The sequence below is a fragment of the Trichomycterus rosablanca genome, chromosome 11 (genome assembly GCF_030014385.1).
Source record: "Trichomycterus rosablanca isolate fTriRos1 chromosome 11, fTriRos1.hap1, whole genome shotgun sequence".
Taxonomy (NCBI): domain Eukaryota; kingdom Metazoa; phylum Chordata; class Actinopteri; order Siluriformes; family Trichomycteridae; genus Trichomycterus; species Trichomycterus rosablanca.
In genome coordinates this window covers 2167715-2181795 of record NC_085998.1, presented here as the reverse complement: position 1 = coordinate 2181795, position 14081 = coordinate 2167715, and the positions used below count along the sequence as shown (strand labels likewise).

At 44.4% G+C, this 14081-nt stretch overlaps 1 protein-coding gene across 6 annotated transcripts in view; it reads left to right on the top strand.

The window, feature by feature from the left end:
* The window catches only part of sema6dl (sema domain, transmembrane domain (TM), and cytoplasmic domain, (semaphorin) 6D, like), a 42321-nt gene extending 33132 nt beyond the window's left edge, over window positions 1–9189 (top strand). For 2 of the 6 annotated variants that reach the window (XM_063004712.1, XM_063004713.1), the window contains exons 17-19: window positions 2634–2690; window positions 5113–5271; window positions 7313–9189. In XM_063004712.1, coding sequence (XP_062860782.1) covers window positions 2634–2690; window positions 5113–5271; window positions 7313–8517 — 1421 coding nt within the window. In that variant the 3' untranslated portion in view covers window positions 8518–9189. Of the gene's footprint in view, window positions 1–2633; window positions 2948–5112; window positions 5272–7312 lie in introns of those variants that run through there. The other 4 variants (XM_063004714.1, XM_063004715.1, XM_063004716.1 and 1 more) reach the window with 4 other exon arrangements.
* Window positions 9190–14081: the final 4892 nt, after the last annotated feature.

Below are 14081 nucleotides of genomic sequence, written 5' to 3'. Positions count from 1 at the left end.
ATCACACAAACAGCGACTACAAACTCAACAACACTCTAAACACAACACAAACCCCACAACCCACCCACACCCACACCCCCCCAACACACACCCCCCCAACCCCCCACCCACCCACACCCACACCCCAAACCCCACCCCCACACACCCACCCCCACACCCCACCACCCCCACCCCCACCCCCCCCCCCCCCACACCCCCCCCCCCCCCCCACACCCCCCCCCCCCACCCCCCCCCACACCCCCCCACACCACCCCCCCCCCCCCCCAACCCACCCCCACACCCCCCCAACCCACCCACCCCCACCCCACCACCCACCCCCCCCCACCACCCCCCCCCCAACCCCCCCACCCCCCCACCCCCCCCCCCACCCCAACCCCCCCCCCCCACCACCCCCCAACCCCCCAACCCCCCCCCCCCCCCACACCCCACCCCACCCCCCCCCCCCCCCACCCCCCCCCCCACACCCCCCCCCCACCCCCCACACCCCCACACCCCACCCCCCCCCACCCCCCCACCCCCCACCCACCCACCACCCCCCCCCCACCACACCCCCCCCCCCACACACCCCCCCCCCACCCACCCCACCCCCCCCACCCCCCACACCCCCCCCCCCCCCACACCCCCCCCCACACCCAACACCCCCCCCCCCCACACACCCACCCCACACCACCCCCACCACCCAACCCCCACCCCACACCACCAACCCCCACCCCCCACCCACACACCCCACCCCCCACCCACACACCACAACCACACCACACACCCCCAACACCCACCCCCACACCAACACCCCCCACACACCCCCAACACACCACACCCCACACACACCACCCCACACACCACACCCACACCAACACACCCCACACACACCAACACAACACCCACCACCACAACACCCACACACAACCCAACACACCACACACATCCCACCACACACACAAACACACACCACCCACCCACACACACACACACACTCCTAACACACACACACACACCTAACACACACACACACACACACTCCTAACACACACCTCCTACACACACACACACTCCTAACACAACACACACTCTAACACACACACACACTCCTAACACACACACACTCAACACACACACACACCTAACACACTCACACCCTCCTAACACACTCACACACACTCCTAACACACACCTAACACACACTCCTAACACACACACTCCTCACCACACACACACTCCTAACACACACACTCCTAACACACACACACACACACACACACTCCTAACACACACACACACACCTAACACACTTACACACCTAACACACTTACACACCTAACACACACACACACACCTAACACACTTACACACCTAACACACACACACACTCCTAACACACACACACCTAACACACTTACACTCCTAACACACTCACACACACTCCTAACACATACACACACTTCTAACACACACACACACACTCCTAACACATACACACACACACACACACACTCCTAACACATACACACACTTCTAACACACACACACACACACTTCTAACACATACACACACTTCTAACACACACACACACACTTCTAACACACACACACACACACACACCTAACACATACACACACTTCTAACACACACACACACGCTCCTAACACATACACACACTTCTAACACACACACACACCCTCCTAACACATACACACACTTCTAACACACACACACACACACACACTCCTAACACACACACAAACACACACACACACACAGCTAACACACACACACACTCCTAACACACACACACCTAACACACTTACACACCTAACACACACACACACCTAACACACACACACTCCTAACACACTTACACACCTAACACACACACACTCCTAACACACTTACACACACACAGCTAACACACACACACTCCTAACACACTTACACACCTAACACACACACACACAGCTAACACACACACACTCCTAACACACTTACACACCTAACACACACACACTCCTAACACACACACACACACACCTAACACACACACACAGCTAACACACACACACTCCTAACACACTTACACACACACAGCTAACACACACACACTCCTAACACACTTACACACCTAACACACACACAGCTAACACACACACACTCCTAACACACTTACACACCTAACACACACACACTCCTAACACACACACACACACACCTAACACACACACACAGCTAACACACACACACTCCTAACACACACACACTCCTAACACACACACACACACAGCTAACACACACACACTCCTAACACACTTACACACCTAACACACACACACACACAGCTAACACACACACACTCCTAACACACTTACACACCTAACACACACACACAGCTAACACACACACACTCCTAACACACTTACACACCTAACACACACACACTCCTAACACACACACACACACAGCTAACACACACTCTCAGTACTAATGTTCCACGTCTGGACCCAGAGGAGCAGAACTGGAGGAACAGCGTTAGCGTTAGCTGCAGTGTTGGGGAGTTGTTAGCGTTAGCTGCAGCGTTGGGGAGTTGTTAGCGTGTAGGTTTACGTTGGTGTTGATTATTTCTCCTCCTGACCCTGTGTAGATTTTTTGAGCACCGCTTCAGCTCCGGGTTTCAAATCATACGGCGACGCCACTGCTGGTCAGTTTCCTTTTTACTCCACCCACTTCCTTTCTCCTTAAGTTCAGCTTCCTGTCATCATCAGCGCCACCATCGCCGCCGCTACACGGCTAACGCTAAGGGCCCTGACACACCACACCGACCGGCGTAGCGTTAGCATTATAGCATCTGTCAGAAACATTAACATCAGATTCCCTCACAGAGATCATCATTACGTTTTATTCATAGTAGCGACGGTAGCTAACTAGCACATAGCCACTTCAGTCATGACCATTAGCGATATATATTTGCTACGTTATTTAACTAGCTAGCCACATTCCTGACTGTCTGTGTGGGCTAAGCAATGCCAGCCTGACGTATACCCACAGCTAGCCTGATAGCCCTGTGACCTGCACTGAGAGCACCGACGAGTGCACCTACCGATCGCTAGGCTGAACCAAGGTTCGAATCCCGAATCCCTGGATCTTAGCAGTAGTGTGTTAGCGTATGTTGATGCTGCGCCACTCAAGCGGCCAGAAACGGCTATTTAACTTAGCAAACGTCCAGAAAAACTGTAGCATGTAAATAGCAGCTAGGCTAGTGTGTTTAGCTAGACACAATACCAACCCACTACTCAGCAGTGTAATTCTAGTACGCGATTCGATTGGCGCTACGTCTTTGGCGTCGCGTGGAGTGTCCGGGCCTTTACCACCTCAGAAACATCTCGTTGTCTGTCGCTAGCTCATTAGCCTTCATCACGTCTGTCATCGTCATCTGCATGATCACTGCACGGCATGTGCTAATAACCAATACAGCCAGATTTAGCCAGGTGAGAAGCTAACGGCGTCAGAGTCGTGTCCCGCCCGTGTTAATTAGCGGGTGAGTTTGTGTTCTTAGACCCCCGGTGGTGGCGTATTGCTACCGTGAGCTCCTAAAGGTTTAATAATAACCTCAACACACGCCGATCAGCCGGAACGGTAAATGTTAACATTAAATAATCATAATAATAACTATAATTATTAATATTTTAATAAAAGCTACGAGCTAATTTAGTCATTTTATAGCCATTAGCTAGCAGTTCCGGACGTCGGGATATTCGGTGCATGCCTGACGTCTATCTATATTTTCCACTTTTTTTAACACGTTTCCTCTCTGGATGTTTTTCTCACGTCTTCGTGTCGCTCTGCAATATTTCAAAAAAATTACTCCTCTGCTAGGCTGCTAATGATCAAATCCACGAGAAGCATGTGGGATTTTTATTTATGTTTTTATTTACTTATTTATTTATTATTTCTTCATTTACTTATTTAATTATTTATTATTTCTTTATTTACTTATTTATTATTTCTTTATTTACTTATTATTTCTTTATTTACTTATTATTTCTTTATTTACTTACTTATTTCTTTATTTACTTATTTATTATTTCTTTATTTATACATTTTTTTATTATTTATACATTTATTTATTTTTTCTATATTTATTTATTAATTATTTCTTTATATACTTATTTCTTTATTCACTTATTTCTTTATTTATACATTTATTTATTTACATTTATTTATTTATTATTTCTATATTTACTTATTTATTATTTCTTTATTTATACATTTATATATTATTTCTTTATTTGCTTATTTTTCTTTATTTCTTTATTTATTATTTTATTTACTTCTTTATTTATTATTTCTTTATACATTTATTTATTATTTCTTTATTTACTTAATTACTTTCTTTATTATTTACTTATTTGGTTATTATTTACTTATCTACTGTTTACTTATTTATTAATTATTTCTTTATTTACTTATTTATGTATTTGTTTACTTATTAATGTATTATTTCTTTAGTTACTTATTTAATTATTTACCTATTTACTTATTTATTTGTTCTTTATTTATTTACTTATTTATTCATGTACTTATTTTTTATTTAATTTATTTTTTTAACTTATTTAATTATTTACTTTATTTATTTATTTACTTATTTCATTTATCTATTTACTTGTTTTATTTATTTATTTTATTCATTTATTTACTTATTTAATGATTTACTTATTTATTTCATTATTTATATATTTTTTATGTCTTTATTTATCTACTTATGTACTTATTTATTTATAAAATTATTTATTAATTTACTTATTTAATGATTTACTTATTTATTAAATTATGTATATATATATATTTATTTATGTATTTATTTATTTGCTTATGTACTTATTTATTTATTACATTATTTATTTATTTATTATTTCTTTATTTCCTTATTTAATTATTTATTTACTTGTTTATTTCCTTCATTATTTATTAATCATATATGTGTTTATTAGTGTACGAGCTGTGTGATATTTAGCGCTATACTGTTTATATATATATATATATATAGCGAGAGTGAGAGCCGGCCGGTAGGTTGTAGGTTCGAGTCCCGACCCTAACAGTACCCCCCGATGTTTGTGCTACAGCAGCAGGTCAGGACCCCCCGGAGCCGCCGTTCACCTCCTCTTCAGATCCTCTAAACCCCCCCCACACCCGCCCCTCCTCCGCCCCGCCTCGACTCTCCGGCTCCCGGGAACACGCCCTCCCCGACGACTCTTCCACCTCGTACCGAGCGGTGCTGGAGGGTAAGGCCTGGTGAGAGCGGCGGCTCACGGGACACGCCCGCCGCCGCTAGCATCGTCTACGTACACTTAACTGCTAAGTGCTAAAACATCAAGCTAGCGGTTCATGTACGAAATAAACTAGCGAACGCAAACACACACATTTAGCGTTTAGCTAAATCTGTATTAATGTTCTCACTTAGCTGTGATTAAATGATCATTAGTGCTGCTTACTCAAGCTACATTCGCTTTAGCTGTTTATGCTAAGATAGTTTAGCTAGCTCCGCTTGAATTGCTTTAACTGGGTTTGTTAGCTCTGCTCAAGTAGCTTTAGCTATTTCTGATTCGATTAGTTTAGCTAGCTCTGCTGTGGTTTCTTAAGCTAGGTCTACTTCAATATGTTTAGCTAGTTATGATGGGGTTAGCTAGCTCTGCTATGGTTACTTTAGATAGATCTGTTTGAATTAGCTTAGCTGGCTGTGGCTGTAGCTAAATAATTCTAGATAATATTAATTAGCTTAATAATTAGCTCGTCCTGTTTAGCACTTTGAAGAACTTTGCTACCTTTATAACACTGACTACACGTGTATTAGCAAATTAGCTTGATTTAGTTGAAAACTTTGGCTAGATTATGTGAACAGCTTTAATTTATTCCAGCTAGCTGAACTAGCTCTGTTCACATTAGCTTTCCTAGCTAACCTTACTTAACTTCTACTTCAGTCGTTGTGCAGCTAGGCTAATCTAAATCAGTTCAGTGTGTGTGTTTACTGGCTAATCAAAAGTAAATAAATAAGTTAGCTTGATGTTTTAGCCTTTAGCAGGATGATGCTAGCGGCTGCTGTCGGATCCCAACCGCTCACATGGCAGCTGATTCATTTTCTTCTTCTTCTGTTCTTTCAGTTTCATTTTAAATGATTTAATTATTCAGCCAATCAGAACGTTTCTTTATTCATTACCCTTAGCTTCTTTAGCTTCTCTCTTCTTTTAGCTTCTTTAGCTTCTCTCTTCTTTTAGCTTCTTTAGCTTTCTTTTAGCTTGTGGGCTACTTTTAGCTTGTTTAGCTTCTCTGTTCTTTTAGCTTCTTTAGCTTCTCTGTTCTTTTAGCTTCTTTAGCTTCTCTGTTCTTTTAGCTTCTTTAGCTTTCTTTTAGCTTCTGGGCTACTTTTAGCTTGTTTAGCTTTCTTTTAGCTTCTTTAGCTTACTTTTAGCTTCTGGGCTGCTTTTAGCTTGTTTAGCTTTCTTTTAGCTTCTTTAGCTTTCTTTTAGCTTCTGGGCTGCTTTTAGCTTGTTTAGCTTTCTTTCAGCTTCTTATTTCTTTAGCTTCTACTGGACTACTTTTAGCTTCTTTGTTCTTTTAGCTTCTTATTTCTTTAGCTTCTACTATGCTACTTTTAGCTTGTTTATCTTTCTTTAAGCTTCTACTTTTAGCTTGTTTAGCATTTTGTAGCTTTAACTTGTAAGCTTTATTTTTAGCTTATTTATTTGTATCTTTAGCTTGTTCAGCTTTCTTTTAGCTTCTACTTTTAGCTTGTTTAGCTTTATTTTTAGCTTTTATTTTTTAGCTTGTTTAGCTGTTTTTAGCTTTTTAGCTTGCTTAGCTAACTTTTTTTAGCTTCTACCTGGCTACTTTTAGCTTGTATAGCTTTATTTTTAGCTTTTACTTTTTGTTCTCTGCCATTCCTCTCTGGTTCTCCGCCCTCTTTCTCCGGCCTTGCCTCCGAGCTCTGCCGTTTCCACTTCGAATACTAACACCGCCGTGGTGCCGCAGATGCTAATGCTAACGCTAATGCTAACAATGGGTTTCTTCCTGTCGCGGGTGAACGTGATACTAACGAGCTTTCCTCTTCCGAGCTGAACGGCTGAACGGACGGCGTCTTCTTCTCCTAGCGTAGCGGTTAGCTCTTAGCTTCTGGCTAATCCAATCTCGCTGTGGATGTTTCATGGCTGTTGTGCTCGAGAGGATTGGATTAGCTTAGCGGTTATGTTGGTAAATGACGGGGGATGGCCCCGCCCGTGCCGGTTGTGCTCTCGGTGTGTACTTATCGTCCGTTTCCTCTGGTTTCAGGTGTGTGGGACATCCAGTCGGCCGACGCTAACCAGCTGGTGCACATGAACATCCTGATCACGTGCGTCCTGGCCGCCTTCCTGCTGGGGGCGTGCATCGCCGGCGCCGTGGTCTACTGCTACCGCGACGTCTTCCTGCACAAGAAGAAGCGGCGGGTCCACAAGCTGCCACGCGGCAAAGACGAGGAGTCGCCGCCGCCGTCCAGCTCGGACTCGGCGGGAAGTCTGGCTAAGCTGAACGGTCTGTTCGAGAGTCCGGTGAAGGAGTTCAGCGCCATGGAGACGGCCAGGATCTACTTCAACCGGGACGACGACAAGAGTCCCGACACCAAGATCCCGGACGGAGAGAACCCGGAGCTAGCCGCGCTGCCCACGCCCGATTCCACGCCCGTGCTCCAGCAAAAGGGGGTCCAGCCAATCAAGAACCAGTGGGACCGGGGTCAAGGGAAAGGGTGCGCGCAACAGAAGGAGGCGCCGCCCAAAAGCCCGCAGAACCCCAGCATCCCGAGCGCGGTGGTGCTGCCCAACGCCACCCACGAGAAGAGCGGCGACACCGGGAGCGTCAAATCCATCCGGAAAGAGCGCCGGCGCTCCATGGACGCCCGGAACACCCTTAACGAGCTCCTCAAGCACCTTAACGAGACCAGCGACCCTAACGGCATCCTGACGGACGCGCCCCGCCCCAGGCAGCACCTCACGCTGGAGCCCATGGGCACGCTGACCGAAATCCCGCCCAAAGTCCCGAGCCGGGAGGCGTCGCTGTACTCGCCCACGGCGGCGTACTCGCCCACGGCGTCGTACTCGCCCTCGTCGTACTCGCCCTCGTCGTACTCCATGTCCTCCTCCCTGCCCAGGCACAGCCCGACCAAGCGGGTGGACGTCCCGTCCGTCCCCCCGTCGCCCACGGGACAGACGGGCACCCTGGACCGCCAGCGCTTCCACCGCGGCGGATCCATGCACCGCCACGCGTCCGGCGGCGGGATGGTGATGCGCCAATCGAGCTTCAACCGCGGCGGCCTGGGCCCGCCCACGCCGCCCTCCCGGATGGACTCTCACGGCATCGCCAGGCAGCACAGCTACAGCGGGCACGGCTCGCTCACGCGGACTTCCGTCAAAAGGACGGCGTCGTTAAAACCCGACGTCCCGCCCAAACCCGGCGGGTTCGTCCCGGTGAACGCCAGGCCCATGAACAAGTACAGCTACTGAGCCCAGCCCGGAGGACGCGGATGCTATACAGCGGCCCACGAGCGAGGGACAACGGAGGGCTGTTAGCGTTCACAGCTAGTGAGCGAATCGCGGATAAAACGTAGCTGCGGAACGTAGCGGTACGCTGAGCGCGTGGAGTAAAAAAACAAGGTACTCTAGCTACTCCGCTAGTTTTTATTTTGGAAAGGACGTGAAACGGCGGAGTGAAAACACGCCAGGACCTACTGACTAGCCGCTTCACGTGGCGAACACTCCGCTCACTAGCTAAATAAAAAGGACCGGACGGCGGAACTGCGAACAGCTACTGAACCGCGGGAAACGAAAGCCTACGAGCTAAACGTGTAGCTAACCACGACTGACAGGTGACCGCCGGCCCTCGAGGCGGCCGGGTCGCACAGGGACCGCGGTCACGCCCGGACACGAGTTGCAGGAACACTTGAAGAACTTTTCTTGCAAACCAGCAACGAGGAAAAGCGCGCGGCGCTAACCGCTAACCGGACCGCGCCCGTCTGAGAGTTACGCACTGGGTTCATCTCCTCACTGATAAATAAATATGAATAAATGATCTTAGCAAGTGAAAACGTTCTAAATATGTTTCTAAATGTTCCACGTCTATATTCTACAGTTATATTATTCATATATATTAGATTGGATATTTAGACCAAAATCTCAGCCAGAACAATTACAAATAAACTTTTTATTTTATTTTTTATTTTTAATTCAACCGAAAAGACAAAAAAATGTCTATAAAATTAAAATAAATCTTTATGTTTTACATAAATCTGTCCATAAAACCTCCAAAATAAATCATTACAGTTTATATAATAATACAAAAACATCATTATTTAATTATTTTTAATTATTTTTTTCTTTTTGTGATCACAAGCGTCCAGAATTTAAAAATGAGAATCATTTTATAATATTATTATTATTTTATTATTGTCATTATTATTGTTATATTATTATTATTATGTTGTTTTATTATTACATTATCATATTATTATTATTTCATTATTATTATTATTATTATTATTAATAAAGAATAATTATGTTAATATTATTATTATTATTATTATTATTATTATTATATGTTTTCAAAGGATTCCTTTAATAATAATAATAAGGTAATAAAATGATTTTTCTTTAATAATAATAATAATATAATTATTCTTTAATAACAATAATAATAATAATAATAAAAATAATAATAATATAATAAAATAATAATAATAATATTATAATATAATAATAATAATAATATAAATATTCTTTATTAATAATAATAATAATAATAATAATAATAATAATTGTTCAAAATAATTACTTTCTTATTTTTAAATTCATGACACTTGTGACCACAAATAAAAAAATACAAATAATAATGATGTATAAATTGTAATGATTAATTCTGGAGGTTTTATGCAGACAGATTTATATAAAAATGAAAAATCTATTTTATAGGTATTTTATTTTCATTTGACGTATTTAGGATGTTTTGACTTGCTAAGATGATTTGCGATGCAGCTGGAGTTATTTACTGTCATACGATTAAAACATTAACAGTGTGTGTGTGTGAGGAGTGTGTGTGTGTGTGTGTGTGTATGAGGTGTGTGTGTGTGTGTGTGTGTGTATATGAGGTGTGTGTGTGTGTGAGGTTTTATTTCTATAAGAACTCATTGGGAAACATTTCAGAGCTTCTGTTTTGCTGCTACTGATCAAAATGAACAGTGTGGTGAACCAATGTACCGCGTTCTGGAGTGTGTGTGTGTGTGTGTGGTACGTTTTAGGTAACACACTGATAACGAGGCCTCAATTTGAATTTAATTAAATAATCAATTATTTGCCATTAATTACAATCAGTTCGGGGAGTTTATGTATTATATAGATTAAAAAATCCCCCCCAAAACAACAGGAAACATGCTCAGAAGTGGTGCCTGATTATTAAACCCTCGTCCTGAATGAACTCAGGTCGTGAGGAACCTTAAAAGTGCCCTAAATAAATCTAAATATCGTGATATATCGTATAATCAGTAATCAGTACAGTAGTAGTAGAGTTAAAAGTGAGCCGTTATATAAACCCACGACCCCCTGTGAATCTCGACTAGTAAACACAGCTCGCTGTTAGATTCAGCCTCGTGTGATGGTCATGCCGGTAATGACCAAGATTGTAAATATATAAATATAAACAGTATACGATTTCTGAGGCGCGTGTGTGTTCTGTGCCTTAAACACTTTCACTACGTCGCTATCGCCGCACATCCCCACGAATAATAGATAAATAAATAATAGAAATCGATTGTGCCGTTCAGTTAAAGGTTAAATCACAATAGAGTAAAAAATCACTGGGATTTCAATCAAGAGAGGCGACAACTGATCCCTCCCTCGCGACCCGTCAGGTTGATTTAGTACGATACAAATACATTTCAAATACTGGACGCTTATTAATAGATTGTAATATTAAAAATGCTTCTTGTTTGCTAGTATTTAATCCAGGGGTGTCCAAACTGCGCCCGTTATCACACTAGCACACCAGAGCTGGAATTTCCGATTCGTCGGTGGGCGGGGCGGCTACATGAAGGCATGTGCAACGATTGGCTGTTGTTCATACGGGGTGGGAGCCGGATAGGGAGCTCATAACTGATGCAATTACGCCCTCTGCTGGCTCGATCGAGGAATAATGTGGACACAAAGCCGATCCGCATATGAACTCGCGATATAATGACGGTTCTGGATATACGGACAACAATCGGCTCGTCCGAGGGGTCTCTGTGCTGGCGTAACTGTTACGCCCTCTGCTGGCTGATCGAGGCGCTGCACCGAGACGGGGAGTATCGTAGATCTGTGCGCGAGTCTCCGTGCGCTATACGTCTCTCCATAGGGAGTTCATAACTGATCCGATTACGACCTCTGCTGCTCGATCGAGGAATGATGTGGACACAAAGCCGATCCGCATATGAACTTATGTCTGAGGGGGCGTGTCAGTCTCGCTCTCCTCGGTCGGGGCGGGAGTGAGCACCAGTATGAGGAAGCGCAACACAATGGGGTACAAATTGCATGCGCATAAAAATCGAATGAAAAAGACATAAAATTAAAGTCGTTAAAGTCGTCCCCCCCCTGGGGACTGTACGTAATCAGGGAGCTCTTATTATTATATTTTTATTTCTTTTATAACTAAAGACTCGTGGCCCCGTGGTCGTATTTTTTACTCCGTCTGACCCCCTAACGAGAGAAGTCTGGACACCCCTGGACTTTAATCTAGATGTTTGGAGCCCCCTGCAGGTGAAGTTTGATGCACAATTACACACAAGTGCGACCACTGTTCCACTGTAACGACCTAAACGACAAGTTTCTGCCCCGATTCAGACCCGAGAACGTTAAAATACGCGACTATTTGCTGTTATTGACAGTAGGGGGGGTCTCGTAATCTTGAGATAACTGAGTAAACTAAAAATTGCACGGCCTCCGAGCTTCTGTACACTGACGGAAAACGACGTTTATGGTTCATTTATTCGGTCGTTTCCGATTACATTTCTGTCTCATGAATAGGTTTTTGTTTACATTCTATACGCACGTGCTGATAATCGCTTTAACCTTTCATCGCAATATGGTGACGGTTCTGGATATACGGTCGACAATCGGCTAGTCCGAGGGGTCTCTGTGCAGCGCCTCGATCGGCCAGCAGAGGTCGTAACTGCAGCAGTTATGAGGAATCCCCTCCGGCGCAGTTACGACCTCTGCTGGCCGATCGAGGTGCTGCACAGAGACGGGGAGTAACGTAGATCTGTGCGCGACTCTCCGTGCGCTATACGTCTCTCTGTACGAACAGAAGCGATAATTGATGTGATTATCAGCACGTGCTTTTGGTAGCTGCCTCGTACGTCACACACAGACCCCAGATTTCTGTTCATCTGATTTTGATTTTATTGTATATTTGATTTTACTGTAATACTGTGCAGACAGGACGTGGTCCCATCTCTGGGGAGTATTGTAACATGTAGATATTTGGAAGCGCTGTACTGTGAAACTGTAAATAACCTCGTCGTTCAGGATTATTTTTGTTGGATCGTTTTTTGTTTTTTTTAACACGGCATGTAGAGTTGAAATAAAATATAACGACACTGAAGAGGCTTCGGGTTATTGAATTCACGTGTTTTAGGCTCGGTGTCCTGCACAGAGCCCTGACCTTAACAGCTCTGGGATGAACCGGAACACCGACTGAGGCTTTCTTTACCGACATCAGTGCACAAATTCCCACAGACACACTCCAAAGTCTGGTGAGAAGCTTCTCAGAAGAGCAGCTGTGGTTCTACTTTAATACTGTTTATGTCTGACAAGGTGACGGTCAGGCGTCCAAATACTTTTGGTCATATAGTGCAAAGCATTGTGGGTACACAGACCCCAGTTTGGGACGGAGGTGGTAGGGATCAAGGCATTAAGTACTTAGTGAAGCTGTGTGATTTGAGACACGACCGGGCTCTGTAAAACCTCCAGTCTCACAAACTGCTGTGTTTACATAGAAAAAAAATCAGAACGACGAGGTTTAGTCTAACACACACACACACACTCACACTCTCACACACTCTCACACACTCTCACACACTCTCACACACACACACTCACACTCTCTCTCACACACACACACACACACACAGCTGTGCGAGGCAGCAGCAGGTTTTGTGGGGGCCGAGGGGCCGTTAAACCCCCTGAACGTTATTTTTAGGTTTCAGTGGGAAACTTTCCAGACTCGTTTGTACACCGAGCGCCCAACATCTGGTTCAGTCCATCAGCCAAGATCTGTACACACACACTCACACTCCCACACACACACTCACAAACATACATACACACATACATACACAATATACACACTCACATACTCACACACATACACACACTTAAATACACGCTTGCATACACACACACATATTAACATATACACACTTACACACATGCACTCACATACACAAACATACACACACTCACACAAACATTAAATACACACACTCACACTCAAATACGCACTCACACACTGACAATCATGACTAAATACAGTTTGAGCAATTGATGATTAAGGGCCTCACTCCGGGGCCCAACAGTGGTAACTTGCCGGTGATGAGGTTTGAACGTACAACCTTCTGATTACTAGTCCATTACCGTAACCACTGAGCTACCGCTGTCCCTGAGGACATGAGTGAATCTTTGGAGGACATTTATCTAAAATCTTGATACTGTCCACAGTCAAGCGAGCTTAGAGCTTCCACAAACGGCAGAAGCTTCAGTCCCTGGTGTTTCTTTGCCTATGTTATCAACAACCGTATCCTGAGAGGCTTCTCACAAGACTTTAAAGTGTGTCTGTGCCTCTTCAGTCTAAAGATACAGCATTTGTATGGCTGGGTGCTCATGTTCCTCAGTTGGTGTTCCGGTTCATCCCAGAGCTGTTGAGTGGGGCTAAGGTCTTCATATCTTTATAGAGTCATGCTGAGACATGAAAGGGCCTTCCCTAAACTGTTGCTGCAAAGTCAGAAGCAATCTGGACACATCGCCAACAGGTTCTTCAGAGCCCT